Source organism: Prunus mume, linkage group LG2 (genome assembly GCF_029339155.1).
Source record: "Prunus mume cultivar Tortuosa linkage group LG2, ASM2933915v1, whole genome shotgun sequence".
NCBI classification, from domain to species: Eukaryota; Viridiplantae; Streptophyta; class Magnoliopsida; order Rosales; family Rosaceae; genus Prunus; species Prunus mume.
The window spans coordinates 1,686,149-1,704,498 of record NC_142699.1 but is presented as its reverse complement, the minus strand read 5'-3'; the positions used below and the strand labels follow the sequence as shown (position 1 = coordinate 1,704,498).

The following is an 18,350-nucleotide window of genomic DNA, read 5'->3' as shown; positions in this document are numbered from 1 at the left end:
ATGAACTGCAACGACTGTTACACACTATATATGCTCCATATGGAGGGTGACTAGTCTCGAGTCATTCTTGTAGAGATACTAAGATAAGTGTGTAGGTGTTTGCTAGATAGTGAGTTCACTGAACGCAATCAAACTGGAAATCTTTTATAGAATATCAAACAAGATTTCATCACTTACAATAACGCAAGTGATATACGCCCAATTCACTTAGAGCCAATGTTTCTGAATTTCCAAAATAAAGCCGTTATTTATATTTCAAAATTTATTTTACCCGATTAATGACGCAATTATCCAAGATAAAACTCGAAGTTGACTTCGATAGCTAGAGAAAGTCAGACGGAGAAGGAAAAAGCTTAGCAACTGCATGAAATGCAATTTAAACTATGAAGATATACTATACCAACTTGTCGAAGAAAAGGCCATGCTTGGACAAGCCACCATTAATGGTGCAAAAATCAATATAAAAGATAAGACATTGAAAGTCAACAGTCTAGTCAAAGTTAACGCATTTGACCAAAATGGTTGACCAAGTCAAACTATTTGCACTAAGGATATGACTTAATGGTTAAGTCACAAATCATAATTAAATTGTTAATTACGAAATTAGTTTGACAGTGGACTCGGTTTGGAATTTAAAGTCATTTTAGGCCTAAAAGGAAAATACCCAAGGATCTATTGGGTCGAGGAACAAGTATTGTATGACAATACAATTCAAGTGAGCCTAAGAGGAGCCCAAACACCACCATGGGGTTTCTCCTCATCCTTTGTGTTGGCCTACATAGGCCACACTTAGGCTATTCTCGAGTTAGGGTTTAGCCTCCTAAGAAATTTGGTTGTGGTGTTGAGAAGAAGGAGAAATCATCCCCTCTACCTTTGCTAAAATCGGTCACCAAGAGAAGGAGTCTAGCATATCCACTCTCTTGGTTGTTTCTTTCTTCATTCTCTAAACATTTAGTGTGGTGAATTAGAGGGTATCTACTTTGGTACCTTGTGAAGAATTCATAAAGCAAGATATGGAGAAAGGCATTTTCCAAAGGTGAAAACTTGGAGACCATCCAAGAGAGCTTCAAGGATAAGAAAGCTTCAACCTTTCCTCCATTTTTGTGTTGTGCATATAAAAGATTAGACCTCAAGATACTTGGCTAAATTAGATAACCTAGAAATTCATTTTGAACTAGAAATATCAACCTAGAAACTCATATAAAGAAACAGAGAGCTTATACTCATATTAATTTCGTCAAAAAGTGGAGATGTTAGGGCTTCTAGTACTTGGACTTGTATTGATCTTATTAGAGAACTTTCTCTTTTGTATTTCTTTTTCCTTAATCTGAACTAAAATCCGAAATATGAAGTATGAGAGTACTTATAATTTGAGTTATAGTGTTACTTGTGTGTGTATGGGCACGTGACAACGTCTGAACTCTTGATTATTGTGAATACCGTAATAATGCCCACACACAAGTCAAAAGGCCGGAATTTTATCATGCGTCCACGCGCGACTTATAATAGCATCATCAACGGGCAGAAAATGAAGCCGAATAACTATTTTATCCATCGCAATTAATTTGGTTCTTGAACCCTGTCCACCACTGGCCATGCTTTGTCTCATCACGTGATCTTATGGCCAAATTCTACCCCCATAACATAAAGTTCCAAGGTTCCTGTCGCATCCTATCCACTTTATATATACATTAAGTGGCTAAAGTATTCTCCATTATATGATTCTCATATACCCACTTTCCCTTCCACATAGACTTAAGCTTAAAGCTAGATCTACAATAATATTCTCATCCCTAGATATCTCACTCCCACAACAAGAAGAACAAGAACAACCACTGCAACCACAACAACAAGAAGAAGAAAATGGAAGATCTAATCGCCCAATTCAGCTTCCTCTCAAACCAAGCCTTGCAAGACAAAAGCTTCGACCCCGCCACGATCGAAGACCTGATGAAACTCTTCGAGATCGAAGCGTACAGATCATGGGCTGCAGTTGAACTGGAACAGCAGCAAGAAGTGGAAGCAGCTGAGGTTGCCATGCAGGAAGCCGAGGACTACATGGACTCAGTGATGGAGAGTGCCATGGATGAGTTCAGACGTTTTGAAGAGGAAATGGAAGCCATCTCCAAGGCTGAGCTCGACAGCTTAGTTGCCACTGCAGAAAGTGCAAGGAAGATGGGGAAGTTCATGGAGAATGCAGCCACTATTGCTTCCAAGAGGTATATTGAGGCTGCTCTCAACTCAGCCACTGCTTCCATGAAATCAGCTTGGAAGGGGATTTCTACTAGCAAGGTTCACCCTTCTTAATCAAATTGTAATTTGGAAGGAGAACCATAAATAATTGTATTTGCTTAATTTTCATATCTTTAAAATTGGTTTTTGGCAGTGTGAAAATATGGATCCATTTAAAGTGGTTTCCAAGGATTTGGCCCTCAAAAAAATTGATAACTTCTAGTGTTAAAAGATCATAGTCTTCTGCATAATACATTTTGGAATAAAATTTCTATCTTCTTTTGAGTTTTGTTCTTTTTTTTTTCTAAGGATGCATGAATGAGATCCACCTCATATTCCCACACTCACTGTTTGAATGAGGAAAATAACAAAAATAATGATGGTTTATGATGATATTGATATAGGAAGCAACCGCAGAGAGTGCAAGGAGGGCAGTCTTTTGTTTGTGGTACCTTTTTTATTATTTGGAGAAAAAGAGAAAAGGCAGGGTGGGTAGCCGTTGATGGTGAATTGTTGACTACTTGGGGCCTCAATAATTGAGTAGGCTTGAAGTTGAAGCGACATTGTACCGTTGGCATAAATTAGTTTCTTACCGTTTTGCCCTCACCAATTATTTTCAGCATCCAGTTTCTTTTTTTCTTCGTCGTAAAACAATATTGAGGGAGGGAGATTTTAACACAAAAGTGCAAGGGTCACCATCGAGGGTGATAGAAAAGATAAAATGATAGAGGACCAGCCTGATCTTCTCGAATTGTCGAGCTAATTTGATCACCTTTTTTTTAAAAAAAAAAAATACAAGCAATAGTCTAAATTAGTTTAAGTTAATCTAATTCATGAGATGGAGGATTCAAACTTCAAGTGCATTGAAGGCATGCTTACTCACTGCCCTTGCCAACTGACATAACCTACATCTGCACTAATTTGATCATTTTAACTCAGCCCTAGGGATTATTTTGATACCAGGCACAAAAACAAATATGCCTGAGCTCAAACTTTTCTTTCAGGGTGCATGAACTTTTTTACGGACCAAAACGCTTTTGAGACATGCTGCATTCTATAATTTGTTTTTTCCCTTAACCAAAATAAAAATAAAAATCTAGATCAGTGTTTCACTTGTTCCTAAATCATCAAAGTATGTCTGTGGAATTAACAATTATCTTCCCTTCTTTTCTCGTTTCATTTCTTCACGTGCCAACAAGTAGGTAAATTACGCACTTGAGACCAAAAGGATCCTAAGGAAATGAGGCTAAACTGAACCATTTACAAGTTTCAGCAAGATCCACAAAATTTTACATTCAAAATTTAAGCGTTGGAACATTCGCAAGGTGATTTGAACAAATTTGAGTCATCATCACGGTGGATCAGATGAAAAGTGTGCATATTGACTCACATATCCATAGATTGGGGGCCGGCTGAAGCCTTCAATTTCTTGTCTTTCCTCTTCTTGCTTCCACTTTTGTTTTTCCTTTTCTCTGGTTTCACTTCTATCACTGGCTGTGTCCTTTCCAAGTGTTGTTGAATTGCAGCTAAGGGATCTGACTTGAAAGCGGGATGCTCAAGAACTGTAGCCAACTGCTTTCCTTCCTTCAATCTGATGAAAACAGAATCCACTATTACTTAACTGTGACATAGTGAAAATGAAAAGTAAAGCTTGCAACAGGAATGTAATCAAAGAACTTGTAAATTTACATTAGGGTTTTCTTGGATTTGCAATTTAGCTTGAACTCAGAAGTGGGTTGCTTTTTAGCCTTCAACTCAGGCAGAAACTCTGAGAAGGAAGAGAGATCATATGCTTTCAGTTTCTTCTGTCGGCTACGCAGTTTCTTCTTCTGGTAGAAGATAAAGTTACGCATTACCACACAAAACATTATGAAAATTATTCACAAATTAATTATCATTTTTCTTAAGTAAAATCAATAACATAAAGAAAATAAAAAAATCATGACGAAGTTATTTTTTGACTATGCCTTGTGGAAATTCAGATCACTACATAACATATCTAACTTTTTCTTGAACATGTATCGATTTCCCCGAATAGAGCTCTTTTTCTTGTGGTAGAAAACCCTAGAAAGAAGTTAGAAATAGCCTTAAGTAGAAAGGGGGAAGTCTCATCAGTTTACTGTTTACACGAGTTGAAGGTTGGGCCCTGTTTCAATTCTTAACACTAAGCACTAAGAATTGTTGGCCCCATTTTGAGCCTTTTAAATTGGCTCAAAATACCTCTAGGCTTCTTTAAAATAAGCAACAAAGACATGCTATTGATTAGACCTGTCAAACCTTCCTTGTTTGGCCATTTTGCAATCCATAAATCCTTAGCTTTAAGTTGCCCAGCAAACTAAATCCAACACCCAATTTCTCACATTCTTGCATCTTCTGGTTTCTTTCTAAGTGTTGAGTGCACTACTTTATCCCCAACCTCCAAAGCTAATTATCTTTCATCCAAAACCCCGATGCCTCCCCTTTCTCTAATCAGTTGCCTCCATCCCTTCAACATATGTCCTCACATGATTGATGAATCCTTGCTTCTAAAATGTTATTCCTATCTGTTTTTCGGTCCACTAAACCTAGGGCTGCAACTCATGCAGTTTGGGTTAGTTGGGAGGCCAACTGAAGCTCAATCCAACGGATTGAGGCATAATGAGCTTCTTGAACTTCCCTCAACCCAGGTTTTGATACTACAAGTGTGCCAATGTGATTACTGTTTCTCTCCATCCAGACTTGAAGGGAACTTCCTCAGTAATTCAATTTGTGCTGCTCTTTTATGAGGCCTTTTTTCTTAAATAAGCACATCATCTGTCTATTTTCATGGTGTAGCTTCTTATTCTGTTTCGTTCAATGATTTTGATCACCGCACAACGTCCATTAACAATTTCTGTTCCACTCTAAAATCCCTAGTTAAATGTTGGCAGCTCACGTTCTCTCTTCCTCTCATGCATAATAACAAAATTTACAAGGATAAATATACCTCTCAAAGCCAGATTGAGAATCATTAGGCAAATCATCACTACATAAGTTCAGATGAAAGCAACTAACCATGAACACTACATGTTAATGCCGTCCCCAATTAAGGGATCTGAGAATTCAAATACATTATATCCCAAGACATTGCTGACCTCCTCCAATATTATCTCATCAAATTTCATATCTAAACTACCGAGTAAAATTATGCACCATAACAACATTCGCTAAACAAAATGTGGGTAAGGCATTGGTATTAAGTTGAACAAGAATTAGAGATCCTCACCTTCACAATAGCCTTCTGGGCACCCAAGCCAGAAACTGTATCTCTAACCTCTGCATTGTTCATTGAAAAATTATATTTGGAAAAATAAAATAAAAATGGAATGCAATTATGTTGGTCATTCAGAATTAAAAAGGTAAATTAATTGGGGATGAAAATATTTACTAATATTACTGATATTATCCATTTTCGAGAGACAGAGACTACAATTACATAAACCCAAACAAGAACAGACTAAATAAGTAAAACCCAACAAGAACAGAAAAGTGAATTAAAAATCCAAACTTACTAGCATAAAATTCGAGCTTCTTTTCGAATTTGATGTCGGCTTTGGTCGATGATTCTGAGCTGCAGAGAAAAAACAAAACTTTAACCGAGAGAGAAGGCGAGAAAGAAAAAAAGAAAAGAAAAAAAAGCAAGGACTTGTGCACAATGGAAGTATTACCGTGAACCTGGCTTGCCCATCACTGAAAATTTTTCGAGTTTGCAAGCACTTTTTTCACAGAGGTCAACTAAACAAATGATTTAAGGTTTTAGAAGACAGAGATAGCAAGCTCTTTAGGAGGAACCTAGAGAGAGACAGAGAGACAGACGGAGAGAGAGAGGAAGGAGGTGGCGTGGTCTGGGCGGAGGAGAGTGGGGAACGGCTGGGTAGGTTTTTGTGACAGAGTTTAAGGTCAGCCACCACCTATGTTGCACGGATACTATACGATACGATTCATCCATACAGCAAATATACAGCAATTAAAAAAATGTGAATTTACCATATTATCCTTATTTTAAAATAATTTTTACTCTCAATATTTGTATTAACTAAGTGCATTTCCTGGAATTGGGCCGGGCTCTGATTGATTTTGGAATTTCACAAAACTTTGAGCCCGAATTCGGTGATATTTACTAGCATGTCTTGCAAGCAAATGTACAATTAACTTGTGATATAATTGGGGAGAAAAATTTAGCACAGTAGAAAAAGGCCCTCTCAATCTTTCATATTTCATCCCAACCCCAAAACTCTTATCAAAATCTCTCTCTGCCCCCTCTTCTTCTTCCAGGGTTTGCATATTCAGTATCTGATTCTGCCCTGATACAATACTCTCTATCCTAGGGTTTTGTTCAGCTACTTTTCATGCCAGACGCGGGCGATTCTGATCTCCTCTATTGTTCTCTTAGGTACCATCTGGTCTGAGGTTTCACAGGTATAATTCTAATTTTCTCTACGAAAATTAAAGGAACGAAATGATTTTATCCTGTGGATGGTTATTTCCAGATTGATGATAAAGGCTTTATTATCTTTGCAGTTTCTCGGCGATTAAATTGTCAGTAAAAATTATCAATTTCTTTATTTATTTTGTATTTTTAGGTGGATTGTTCTTCGTTGATTCATTCCTTTGATTTGTTACCCAGCAAATCAAACATCATTGGTTCCTAAACATACGAACATATTTGTTTATTTGTTTAATTTATGCATTTTTCATTTGGAAAAAAATGTTGTTTTTTCAGTGTTGCTGCTTAATTTGTGGATATAATGAATTTTTTTGGGACTCATTATTTTCATCTGATTATCTTTTCTGACAGTTCCTCAGCTACCAAAGAAATCGTTAAGAATCATTGTTGTTGTTAATGCTTAATCGGTTGTTATGATTTACTAGACTTTCTTTTAATAAAAAATATTCCCGGTTCTCACTTGTAGAAGTTTTGTGACTTTAACTCTACTCCTTGATAATGGTTGATTTGTTTTGGTTTTTATAGGGCAGAGTAGCAAAAATTGTTGTTAGTATTCAAGTTTCATTCTAGGAAATATTCACAGTAGGCTTAAAGTTGAGGTGAAAGGATGCCTCGTGATTTGGCACGGTCGCAATCACGATCGCCTTCGTATAGGCGAAGGCGTTCGCCGTCTCCAGTGGGGCATAGGGGTAGCAGGAGAAGCCGAAGAGACAGAAGCCGGTCTCCGTATTCCTCGTATTCTTATAGCAGGTGATCCCGTTAATATTCTTGTGTTATTGTGCTAATTTAACTGATTCTCAATCAATTGTTGGAAAGATTGAAGCGTCTCATTGCTCATACGGTTTGGATTTACATGATATCCAAGTTGCTATGTCTGCATCTTCTTCCATACCTGATCCTGTGGTACTTTTTATTTCAAGTATAAAGCCTATGTACTTGTAGGCATGCAAGTTACAGGGGGGATAGGGATGTTTGTAATTTGTTTAATATTTGACCAAGACTTTGGGAATGGCTGTTCAGATTTATTTTCTTAGAACATTGTTTCATTTTTCCAATCATGAAGTCATATGATTTTGTTTTATGGAAAATGATTATGTACTCGTATGTTTCAAGATTGCCCGGTACCTCCTACGTTGATGTTGATGCACAGCTTAATGGGGGCATTCCATGAAATATTGCTTTGAGTTGAAATTCTGCATGCTAATCACTAATATTTGACTTTTTTGCTTTACACCTTCAAGTGGACAGGAATTGGTAGTTCCGTTGCCTACGTTTGGTATGCTTTTGACATTTGCTGTTCTGAGTTTTCTATTCTGATTTTCAACTACCGTTGTTGTTTGTACACCTTAGGCTTGGTTGCTGTCATGCTAATGCCAAAGAATTGCTGATGTTGTCATAAATCTGATGGTTGACTCAGTTTGGATCTAACATTGACAGACATGTGACCTTTGGAAAAATCAGTTTTCGATTCTTTCTAAATAATTGGATAAGTGTCTAGCATGCATATATGGAGTAAATTATAGAGTTGTCAGAGTGATATAAGGATGCATGCTCTTCCTAAGAATTTAAAACAACTCAGTTTCTTCCCGTCATATGGGAAGTGAGCAGGTGATGGGTGCCGTTGGGTGTCCTTTTGTTGCTCGATTGTGACATTTGCTTCTTCATGTGATAAAAGATGGAGCACACAAAGGTTATACTTAACAATGTATGAGGTAACTGTACATGTTTCTATATATTTTGTGCTACCCGGTGGACTGGCTTGATAGTTATTGATTATGTGGAGTCATGTGAAATTTTAATTTTTTTATATTAATAACTGTTTTTTTCCAATACAGACGGAAAAGTCGTTCTATCTCCCCTAAGCGTCGTAGAAGTCGTTCTCCAACTCCAAGACGTCGTAAAAGTCGCTCTCCAACTCCAAGACGTCGTAAAAGTCGTTCTCCAACTCCAAGACGTCGTAAAAGTCGGTCTCCAGTCTTGAAGCGTTATAAGAGACAAAGAAGTAGGAGCTCCTCATTGTCTCCTATTCGTAAATCTTCTACTTCAAGTCTTGGATTGTTGGAGCAGAAAAATGCCAGCGAGAAATTGAGAAAGGAAGAAGAAGAAGAGAAGAAAAGGTATCATTTATGTAACATAAGTTCTTTTATCATATAAAATTTTCTTGTGACCTTTCATCAAGTTCATATTTAGAGTAGACTAACAGTTTTAAGTATTTACTGAGTTATGCTGAAGATGTAATTTGGGATTGGACGATTTTGTTCAGTGATGGGAGGCCTGCAATTGTGTTTTGGAGCCTGTTTGGTAGTCCTTTCTATGGATTTCTTCATCAATTAACCTTTAAAGAGTAACTATTTGTTGTATAGTTTTTAATGAATTGTGTTTGTATTTTTGTAAAAATCTTTGAAGAGATGTTAGAATATTTTTATAATGTTATTGAACTAAAGTAATGAATTCTGGTCAATTTTGTGTCCATAATGGGTCCTTTTGTGTGCTTTTAATGACTTTGGTTTGGTAAATATGTGAGATGCACAATTGATGTATGGAATTATGGATTTAAATGTGGAGCTGGTTTGTCCAATCTGTTTTACAAATCAATCTTAACTACTTGTTTACATAATTTTAATTGCATATGGGCGTAAGATATTAGATCATAAGTTGTAGCAGTCAAGTATTTAACCATTGAATCTAAATTGGGTAAAGGAACATTTGTATGATAGGGCATTGTTGGTCTTATAATTAATTCCAGCATGCTCTATATTTATTTAAGAATGAATTTCAAGTGTTTTTAACGCCCATTGGACAGGAAATGGTCTCTTGTTACTGAAAGTAGACAAATATATCTAACTTCCATTTTTGAAGAGATTATTCCATCTTATTTCCAATAGGAGTTGGAATTCATCTAAATGTGCTATGGGAATCACTCACAGTTGGATTGCAGTTATTTGTTTGATTTCAAAAGTCAATAATGTAAAATTTAGTTGGACTTCTTGATTGCATGCAGCTGATTCTAACAATTGTTGATCTTCTTATGACTGTAAGTAATGCAATCAAGGGCCTTTTTAGGAGCACATGTGTGGGTTGAGTACATTCTTGGCCCCTACACAATTGTAACCAGATGGGGATTAGGCTGTTTGGTAGTATAAATTGATGTGAAAACTAATCAAGATCTGTCCTGAGTTTGGCTGGTTTATGAAGAAAAATGCACTCAAACTATACATATGTTTTAGTTCCTTAGTGTAAATTTTGGGAGTTTATGTTCAGAGCACAGTGTCCAGTCAACACATGATACTTTTCTCCACATCCGCAAATAATTGCTTATAGCTTATTTACTTTCAGTTGCGTGTCCAGATATATGCATTTTTAGAACACGATCATCTTTCTGCATAATTTCATTTTCGGAGTATTTGGAAAGAGCTAGTCAGTTATTTTGGTGTCCAAGACCAGTGATATGGTGAACCTAAGTTATTCGGAGATCCTCAACATGTTGCGCCGTACCTAAGTAGCTGACCCATGCAACAGCTGGGTTGACAAGTGCAGGTTAACCTCTGTTTACTGAATTTAGACCCAAAGAAAAACAAATCCTCTGCCTACTGAATCATGTAGTAGTCTGCCTGTTCCGTAGATTTGGATTTGTGTTGGCTTCTGACCTAAATCCATTTTCCCTTGTTGCAACCCTGGTTCTCCATCAGTGTTGAACTGCTGTTCTGTCCTGTAAATGTTTTCCCAATGTCTTGTCATTGCTTTAGTGCTCATGATACTCAAGAAGTACCACACATAAGTCATATATTTTAGAACTGTAGTATTTTCATGTAAAGAATGTATTTAGTTCAAATTTGAAGCAATTCAATGATTAGTTTTAAAACTGCAGCAGATTACTTGACATTCTCCTCCACAGGATTTTCTGAAGGATGATACTGCTATAGTTCAACTTGTTATATTTGATGATCAAAATGGGTGCATCGTTTATCTACTGTTCACCAGTTTTGAAACTCATTTGTTTGGATCAGGATACATTAGAGGTATGCCTTAAAAGCATAACCGTATATATAGTACCTGTGTCCTCATGAAGGTTAGTTTGTCATTTATTGTAGTCGGATAATGACGAGAGAAGGGGAGGGGTAATAAAAAAGAGGAAGCAGTATATGTTGATTGGTTTTTTATTTGTACTCAGGCAGCAGTTTCCCTTTTTATTTCAGAGGCCACTTTATTGCTTAACTTTTTCACTTGTACTCCCAGGCGGCAACAGGAAGCAGAATTGAAACTGCTAGAAGAAGAGACTTCAAAGAGAGTGGAAGAAGCAATACGTACGAAAGTTGAAGAGAGCTTGAACTCCGTGGAGATTAAAGTGGAAATACAGAGGCAGTTGGAGGAGGGACGGAAGAAGCTTCTTACTGAAGTTGCAGCACTACTTGAGAAAGAAAAGGAAGCAGCTCTTATTGAGGCTAGAAATAAGGAGGTAATAATTAGGCTACCATGTTGCTTGTCTGACATCTCATTTTCTCTTCTTGTTGTGGTGACACGCTAATGAGTCATTGTGTGCTATCACCATTAGGGATGATTGGACTCATATCTTCTGTTTTCTTGAACATATACAATTGTCGTTTTAGTTATTGGGCTGTGTAGTTGGGGAAGGATGATTAGTTTCAAGTTTCAACTTACAGTGACATGGTTTAGAGCGTACTCAAAGCAAGGAATAAAAGAAAACAAAAATGGTATTAGTACCATGAAGGATATGTGCCTTTAAGATAATGGAAAATCCAAACCTGTCCTGTTGTATTAATTATCTGAAAGGGATGCTGTGCATGATTACAGTGGGGATGTGTGGGACGCAGACAAGATAGGATGACACTTGTAGTCTGCAATTCCATCCTCTGCCTCCGTCTCTATTAGCTGAAAAAATCAGAGTAATTGATGTGTTCTTGTGTGTTTTACATGATTGGTGTTTTGCTGACAGGAACAAGCTCGAAAAGAGAAAGAAGAATTGGAAGGGATGCTTGAAGAGAACCGGAGGAGAGTAGAAGAAGCTCAAAGAAGGGAAGCTTTGGAGCAGCAGCGGAGGGAGGAGGAGCGGTACAGGGAGCTAGAAGAGCTCCAGAGACAAAAAGAAGAGGCATTGCGAAGGAAGAAACAAGAGGAGGAGGAGGCACGGGTGAACCAAATGAAATTGTTGGGTAAGAACAAATCCCGGCCAAAATTGTCGTTTGCAATTGGTTCCAAATAGATTCTTTATGGAACATGGCTTCGTTCCGATCAATATGTCTTGACTTGGTTGCACGTTTGTACCTGTAATGTAAGAATATTTGGTAAATACAGTTTTTGGTATTATAATGTAATCAGTTCTCAATTATCGAAGATGTGTGTTATTTTTATATGGTTCTTGTCTGACTGTCCCTTATAGAATGTCCATCCGAAGCCTACGCGGGGAGAAATCCTCCAAGGCGTTGTATTCCTTTCGTATGAGGTTTGCTCCTCCTCTTTGCTGCAATCTTGCAACACTGAGTCGCCTTCCTTTCTCTGTCCTTGTGATGCCTCATGTGGCCAAGCCAAAGCTTTCATGGAATCAAACCCTTTCCCACGTACCTTGCAGAGGCTTTCTTCCCCTGAACCTTCAACCTTTCAGCGTGAAAATTGCCAAGACCTTTTGGGTTGCCGTCTTTAGGCCGTAACCAGCTAGTTTTTTTTTTTCTTTCTCTTAGAGTGCTGCAATTACTGCATTTGCTGATGGGTTCCACATACATTCGTGGGGCCAACCTCTCTAAGGTGGTGAGCAAAGTGGTCAATAAATGTGGAGTGGCTGCTTCACATGCACATTTTGTGTGTAATGGCACCAACATTTGGAATATAACTAGAAAAAAAGAAGATGAAGTGCAACAACAGAGTATAGATTCATAATATTTTTGTAGGTTGATATGGTACAATATATTACAAATCTATTTTGTGGTTAGCCAAGACACAACCAAAAGCCAACAATCACTAAGGAAATAAAGGAAAGGAAGGAAACTGGGTAGAAACTGAAAGAGCTAAGTAACAATGTGGTGAATTGATTCTTACGGTGGCGAGCATCAAGCCAAACTTAGTGTTCTCTGCCCACAGTGGGTTGGAGAGCAGAGAGATACTGAAGGAAGGAGCGGTGAAACATCTTCGTACTGGTGGTGGTGTTATTGCAGTTGAGCCGCCTGGAGAAGTTCAGTCCGATAAGATCCCTGTAACTGCTCCAGGTTTACCTTTTTTCATCATTAATCATGCAGGACTTTAAAAAAATATAATAAGTTGGATATTATGGTTATTTATTTTTGAACCTAGATTTAGCTCTACTAAAGCTAGGAAAGTGATTTCTCAAGTTGGATTTTCCAATGCTGAAGTCTTTGATGCTATAAAGCTTCTCTGGAGGAATATGAGCATAAAATCCTCCTGGTTATTCACAGCAGTGTATGGACATCCTTGCCTATCTAGAAGGGTGAATCTATATGGCAAGTGCTTGGAACCTGCCTTGGTTACTAGCTGGTGAGTTTAATGACATCCTCTATGCACAAGAAAAATCTTTGGGAAGGAGCAAGGGACAGTGGGATGATAAAGACTCTTGATTCATTTCAACCGTTCGTCTCAGGCACAGATTGGATCGAAACAATATGCCTAGCAACAAGAAGAGCTAATATAAGCAGAGCCACAAACAGAGATTCACCTCTTTTTTTCTTTAGGGACCTTCCCAGAGAATAGTCTGAGAATCACTGGATATATCATCCACATATCATTTTGTTCAATCAAATACTAAACCTTGTCAACGTACTAACGTTTATGATAAACAACATAAAGTAAACAAGAAGATTATTGTATTGTAATCCAAAACCAAACAATACCACAACATTACTCTCGAGCGAAATTTGTTTCTGCTGCAGACATGAGCAATAATACTAATCATAACTGATTCACAGAATGTTCCACTTTCTCTCTAATGCTATACTTATCCTTTCCAGGCAAACCACAGCACTCAGAGGATAATCAGAAACTGCAAGCACAAAAACAGATTTATTAACAAACAAAATCATAAAGCAAAACGAAATAAGAACTTTTGCCCCGAAGAGAAACGAAAAATAGAACAATATCACAGCAATCAAAGGAACCAGCAAACTGGCCGAGACTTCAAGTAGAATAATAGAAAGCCTTGAAGGATGGAATCCGATACCAGGACTCCTCACTCAAAGCAAAAAATATTACCAAAGGAGAGCATAGGGTAAACTTTCCTAACTATAATACGATTTCCTTCTGGTTTTCAAGCACGTTTCTTCATATATATTTTGACTATATATTTTACCATCAACTTCTGAAAAACACCAACATTTTTTCTCTTAGAATAGTATAAAGCAAAAGACAAAGACAAGTTATGTGAGGCATAACCTGATATGATATCATCCGCATTCTCGCTATCAATTCTCCCGTGAGCCATTGCACCAACCTGAACTTCAGGTTAGTTAATCAACTGATGAACCACCTAATACCAAATGTGTAATGAAAACATATGATAGGAACAATAATGCTATCATACCACGAAAACAAGGTTGACATTATCGCTGACAGCATGCACATAATCCCGTAAGTCAACTGCCTTTTGCGAACTCATGGAAAGGCCTGAAGTGACAGCATGTTTTCAGTCAAAGAAGCTTTAATTTTAAATGAAAACAGAACCCTGCACACATTATCGGATGCTTACCTATCTTGAGGGAATTGGCAGGTAAATGCTGAGCTATAGGGTTCTTAACCACACGCAAGAGTCTTTCACGTCGACCCGTGGATTTAATGCTCAACTTTTGCAATAATTGTGCTGCGATATATAAGAAGAAAGATAAAAGTATGGTAACTATTTTTTTAATGTGGACCAAAATAGATAAGAATAATAGCTCACTATGTTATCAAAGAAACACTAACACATCATATAACAGAACTTCTCCAACGATTCTGGTATAGTAGCATGTGGTTCAACTTTAATGAGCACCCCTTCATCAGTTTTAATATACACGGCATGTAATCTACCAGCCTTACAAAGTCGGGTATCCATGATTTGACGGAGAGCCTGAACATATCATATTTGCAAAAAGGACTTGTTGAGACAAAAATAAAGTGCATTTGCATGATAGAAAACATCAAATTGAGGTCACTGGTAAACTGGCAATGGCTTCCGTGTCCAGGAAATAATTTAATAAGTACAGTGTTTTCTACTCAATTGGTTTAAAATTAGTCATTGGTGTGCCACAAGGAGCTTAAATCCTAAAGAATTATATTCATTCAATAATTTGATAGACTAATGGCTACAGCTTCAAAGTTGATTGTTGTATATTTCTGCACGTTATTGGAGAAAGATGTGCCTTAATGAGAAGTTACCAATATTCATCTAAACTTAACAATGTCGTTAGGCACCTCATGAACAATGTCGGGTCTGTATTTATAAGGATCCATTTTCTTTCTCCGCAGGAAGTCAGCATGTACTTGTGGATTTAAAATCTGGTATGTCTGAAACAAGGAAAATATAAGGTAAATCAGAATGAACAAAGTAAGAACCAGACAAAGGACCAGAAGCAGTGATTGGATTGAAGTATCACAATTATTACGCAGAAAATAAGAGAAAAACAACAACTCAAAATCATTAAAACTGGAAAAGGAGAGGCAAGGGATGACCCTGGTGCAATCATAAAAATGTTTACCCTTCCGACAAAAGCAGGCATTAAAGAAGCCTTTTCAAGAACGAAAGTAACTCTACGGTTCATGTTTTGATTGGAAGGAGTAAGTGGAATCCCAGGAAGTTGGTACATAGAATCTTCATCATTCCGTTCATCTTCACCTTGTTTGATCCCTCCAAATCTCGACTTCGAATTACGTGTTGAGCATGGCCCTAAGGTCTGTCTCTTCATTTTTCTATTTCCAGTCCTGGAACAAACAAGAGACATAAACCATTGAGGGTACGCGAATGAAATTATAGCAAATTACACGAATTGCTTTCACCAAAAAGAATATCGTTTATATTACCACAAAAATATATATATATATGGCATAGAAATTATAACTTATGATATATCATATCCAATATGGTCGACTGTAGACTTCCACTGTATTAGTAATATTTCCAGTTAAGAACTGTTATATTCAAAGTTATTTAGAAGAAAAGTATAGTGTGGATAAATCTTATATATGAAAAAGTAGTGTATGAAATTTAACACAAAATTCAATCTTTTTTCTGTTTCTCAGTCGTAAGAAACAGAAAAAACATAAAAGGCTTAAAAAATAACCAAGAAATCGTCCAAAAATAACCACACAGAAACTGTAGAAAAAATAATATAAAAATATAAAATTGTTTCCATACCTTTTTCTCAGCTACCAAACAGAAATTTAGACAAGAAAATATATTGAGAGGAGAGATGCGGTGGTGGGTACCGGTGGAGGTGATAGAACTTTGGAGCCGAACAGAGAGAGAGATAGAGTGAGTGAGTTTATAGCTCAGAGCTCAGAGCTCAGAGCAAAAGTAACAGGTTGAGAGAGAGATGTTGTCGATAGATGAGGGCAGTGGCGTGGATCCTATCTGTGCTGGACGGAATGGAGGCAGTTCCTGGTGGCGGCAGCAGAGAAAGAAGAAGAGATCCAAAGGTGAAAGGTCACGTCCTCACTTGCCAGATTTATTTATTTATTTTATATTTTTACACATAAGAAAACCGAGTGCCTTGTAGGTCACGTCATCATCACTTGCCAGATTTTTTAAGAGCCAACTTAAAAAATAAGTTTTTTGGTTTTTAAATTAAGAAAAACAAAAGAAATATATAGAAATTCAAATGGGCTTCTACCTGTTAATATCCACGACAAGAACCCTAGGCACAAAATATGGAGAGGCAGACGAGGGAGGAGGAGATGTTGCAGTCACAGTCACAGAATTGCTCCAGTAGGTGTAGGACGGTGAAGCCGAAGTTGGAAGAAGAGAAATCAACAACAATGGAGAAAACAGAAGATGATGTCACACTCACACTCACACGTAATAATGCGAATGATAAGGTCCGGGCAATTTTTGTTGTAGAAAATGCTTCTCTGACAAAGGGCTTCGTTCGAAAGAGGTGGAAGATTCTGGATTCAGAAGAAGACGCTGATTTCCTGCTCAAGCAAAAGAAGGATCTAAATGATTTTAGGCCTGGAAGGGTTTACGAGGTTTATTCTTGAATTACAATTGACATTGTTCAGACCTTAAAAAAATTAATTTCTTAGGTTATAAAATCCTTATTATATAGCTTAAGTTCTTTGCTAACCAAATATAGGATATCATCAACCACATAAATTCATGTCTTGGGATTGAGATTAACATAAGGCTTACTGTATAATTGCAACGTCCTGTGCCAATAACACAATGACACATGGGATAATTTTTTCACTTGTCATTGTGTTGGCCATGGATAGCAAAACAGTGTTATCATCGTTACAAGAAAGTTTTTGTCGTTGGATTATGTCTTACTATTACTCTCTCTATATTATGCTTCTTTATTGCTTTTGGTTATATAACTTCTGATTGTTAGTGTTTGACCCATCTAGGCTCTTCGTGCGATTTTGGATAGCAAACTTAATAAAGCCGGTATGGTAGGAGCTGTGTATGTGAAAACTGATCAAGGGGTTTTATTTGAAATTAAACCCCATGTTCGTATACCAAGAACGTGCAAGCGCTTTTGTGGAGTCATCTGTAAGCTAGCTTCTACTCCCATTTGACATATATTCACGAAATAATTTCCATGGAACTTACTCATGGCTTTGTCTTTTGACTTGTGCAATTTCTAAAGTGGAGTTACTAGGGCATAAATGCATTCGTGACAAAGATACAAATGAAATTCTTATGCGTGTCATTGAGGAACCTGTAACGCGACATTTACCTGTCAACTCTCGCGTCGTAGGTGAGCTTTGTATACCTCTATTTAAAGTTCTGAGCTTAGTGACCAGAACTAATATACCGGCTGTATTGGGATTGCAGGTCTCTCTTATAGTTCAGAAAAGTTGGTTGACATTGATGAATATGTCAATTCTGGCAGTGATGAATTAAATCTTGTTTTTGTGGTATGTTTCAGATTCTGAATTTCAATTCTTAGGTTTCAACTTCATGCTCTATTTTGTATTTGAAATTTCCATGACTGCTTCTTATCAGGTGGGTGCAATGGTCCATGGGAAAATCAGTAAGGAGTATACAGATGATTTCATATCAGGTAAATTTATATGGCTGGAATTTCTCTTAGAATATAAACTAAAATTAAGTTGATTAAACATGCTTAGTTAATAGTTACATCCGAAACTGTTTCTCGTTTAGCTGGTTTTATTTTCTTCTTTCAATCTAGTATTTGCTTTATGTTTCTTTATCTTTGCTGGAAGTTATTAATATTGGAATGCTGAACCTCGCATTTGCTTGCCTCTGCAGTTTCGAATTATCCATTGAGTGCGCAATACTGCATAGGGTTGATTTGCGAGTCATTGGAGCATAAATGGAAAATCTTCTGAATGATATATATATGCATGTAGTTTTTCTTCTATGCAGACGTTCGTATGTTATTATCGTGCTGGACGTTTGTATAGGAGAAAATCTATACATGCGTATGTTTAATTCTTATTTAGGTGCATTTGGGGATATTCCTGTAAGATGTAG

The 18,350-nt window shown here is 37.1% G+C and overlaps 5 protein-coding genes across 8 annotated transcripts; 3 read left to right on the top strand and 2 right to left on the bottom strand.

Moving 5' to 3' along the window:
- The first annotated feature begins 1,579 nt into the window (after positions 1-1,579).
- MEE9 (maternal effect embryo arrest 9) lies at positions 1,580-2,517 on the top strand. Its single transcript, XM_008220578.2, has one exon. The coding sequence runs from the start codon at positions 1,864-1,866 to the stop codon at positions 2,305-2,307; it is 444 nt and encodes a 147-aa protein (XP_008218800.2). The 5' UTR covers positions 1,580-1,863; the 3' UTR covers positions 2,308-2,517.
- A 945-nt stretch (positions 2,518-3,462) lies between these two features.
- Positions 3,463-6,182, bottom strand: LOC103319082 (ribosome biogenesis protein). Of its 2 annotated transcripts, none has more exons than XM_089045697.1 (5): positions 5,919-6,182; positions 5,763-5,821; positions 5,477-5,526; positions 3,922-4,058; positions 3,463-3,823 (listed from the first exon to the last, which is right to left on the bottom strand). In XM_089045697.1, exons 1-5 carry the CDS (start codon positions 5,936-5,938, stop codon positions 3,619-3,621), a joined length of 471 nt encoding a protein of 156 aa, XP_088901823.1. In that variant the 5' UTR covers positions 5,939-6,182; the 3' UTR covers positions 3,463-3,618. The 2 variants fall into 2 exon arrangements, with proteins under 2 accessions (XP_088901823.1, XP_008218799.2); XM_008220577.2 differs by having other exon boundaries at positions 3,922-4,061; positions 5,919-6,180.
- Positions 6,183-6,436: 254 nt separating this feature from the next.
- LOC103319081 (arginine/glutamate-rich 1 protein) lies at positions 6,437-12,049 on the top strand. Of its 3 annotated transcripts, none has more exons than XM_089045694.1 (6): positions 6,437-6,669; positions 6,772-6,789; positions 7,223-7,447; positions 8,533-8,814; positions 10,934-11,153; positions 11,652-12,049. In XM_089045694.1, exons 3-6 carry the CDS (start codon positions 7,305-7,307, stop codon positions 11,916-11,918), a joined length of 912 nt encoding a protein of 303 aa, XP_088901820.1. In that variant the 5' UTR covers positions 6,437-6,669; positions 6,772-6,789; positions 7,223-7,304; the 3' UTR covers positions 11,919-12,049. The 3 variants fall into 3 exon arrangements, with proteins under 3 accessions (XP_088901820.1, XP_008218795.1, XP_088901821.1); XM_089045695.1 differs by lacking the exon at positions 6,772-6,789 and adding an exon at positions 8,306-8,409 and having other exon boundaries at positions 6,438-6,669; XM_008220573.3 differs by lacking the exon at positions 6,772-6,789.
- A 772-nt stretch (positions 12,050-12,821) lies between these two features.
- On the bottom strand, positions 12,822-16,335 carry LOC103319213 (uncharacterized). The gene is made up of 8 exons (XM_089045696.1): positions 16,050-16,335; positions 15,394-15,616; positions 15,110-15,202; positions 14,621-14,765; positions 14,406-14,516; positions 14,241-14,323; positions 14,093-14,150; positions 12,822-13,703 (listed from the first exon to the last, which is right to left on the bottom strand). Exons 2-8 carry the CDS (start codon positions 15,598-15,600, stop codon positions 13,624-13,626), a joined length of 777 nt encoding a protein of 258 aa, XP_088901822.1. The 5' UTR covers positions 15,601-15,616; positions 16,050-16,335; the 3' UTR covers positions 12,822-13,623.
- A 203-nt stretch (positions 16,336-16,538) lies between these two features.
- LOC103319212 (uncharacterized) lies at positions 16,539-18,350 on the top strand. Its single transcript, XM_008220732.2, has 6 exons — positions 16,539-16,879; positions 17,258-17,402; positions 17,500-17,610; positions 17,688-17,770; positions 17,859-17,916; positions 18,126-18,350. The coding sequence occupies exons 1-6, from the start codon at positions 16,562-16,564 to the stop codon at positions 18,203-18,205; spliced, it is 795 nt and encodes a 264-aa protein (XP_008218954.2). The 5' UTR covers positions 16,539-16,561; the 3' UTR covers positions 18,206-18,350.

Bases quoted from the DNA above. Each gene is read 5' to 3' on its own strand.
- LOC103319082 (XM_008220577.2), bottom strand. From the start codon at position 5,938: ATGGGCAAGCCAGGTTCACG. The intron at 5,527-5,762 runs GTAAGTTTGGAT...TGAACAATGCAG, and splicing joins GAAGCTCGAATTTTATGCTA to AGGTTAGAGATACAGTTTCT. The intron at 3,824-3,921 runs GTAAATTTACAA...TGTTTTCATCAG, and splicing joins AAATCCAAGAAAACCCTAAT to ATTGAAGGAAGGAAAGCAGT.
- LOC103319212 (XM_008220732.2), top strand. From the start codon at position 16,562: ATGGAGAGGCAGACGAGGGAGGAGGAGATGTTGCAGTCACAGTCACAG. The intron at 17,403-17,499 runs GTAAGCTAGCTT...CAATTTCTAAAG, and splicing joins GCGCTTTTGTGGAGTCATCT to TGGAGTTACTAGGGCATAAA. The intron at 17,611-17,687 runs GTGAGCTTTGTA...TTGGGATTGCAG, and splicing joins TGTCAACTCTCGCGTCGTAG to GTCTCTCTTATAGTTCAGAA.
- LOC103319081 (XM_008220573.3), top strand. From the start codon at position 7,305: ATGCCTCGTGATTTGGCACGGTCGCAATCACGATCGCCTTCGTATAGG. The intron at 8,815-10,933 runs GTATCATTTATG...TTGTACTCCCAG, and splicing joins GAAGAAGAAGAGAAGAAAAG to GCGGCAACAGGAAGCAGAAT. The intron at 11,154-11,651 runs GTAATAATTAGG...TTTTGCTGACAG, and splicing joins TTGAGGCTAGAAATAAGGAG to GAACAAGCTCGAAAAGAGAA.
- LOC103319213 (XM_089045696.1), bottom strand. From the start codon at position 15,600: ATGAAGAGACAGACCTTAGGGCCATGCTCAACACGTAATTCGAAGTCG. The intron at 15,203-15,393 runs GTAAACATTTTT...TCCTTGTTTCAG, and splicing joins TGCCTGCTTTTGTCGGAAGG to ACATACCAGATTTTAAATCC. The intron at 13,704-14,092 runs GTTATGCCTCAC...TTGTGCTTGCAG, and splicing joins TGCGGATGATATCATATCAG to TTTCTGATTATCCTCTGAGT.
- MEE9 (XM_008220578.2), top strand. From the start codon at position 1,864: ATGGAAGATCTAATCGCCCAATTCAGCTTCCTCTCAAACCAAGCCTTG.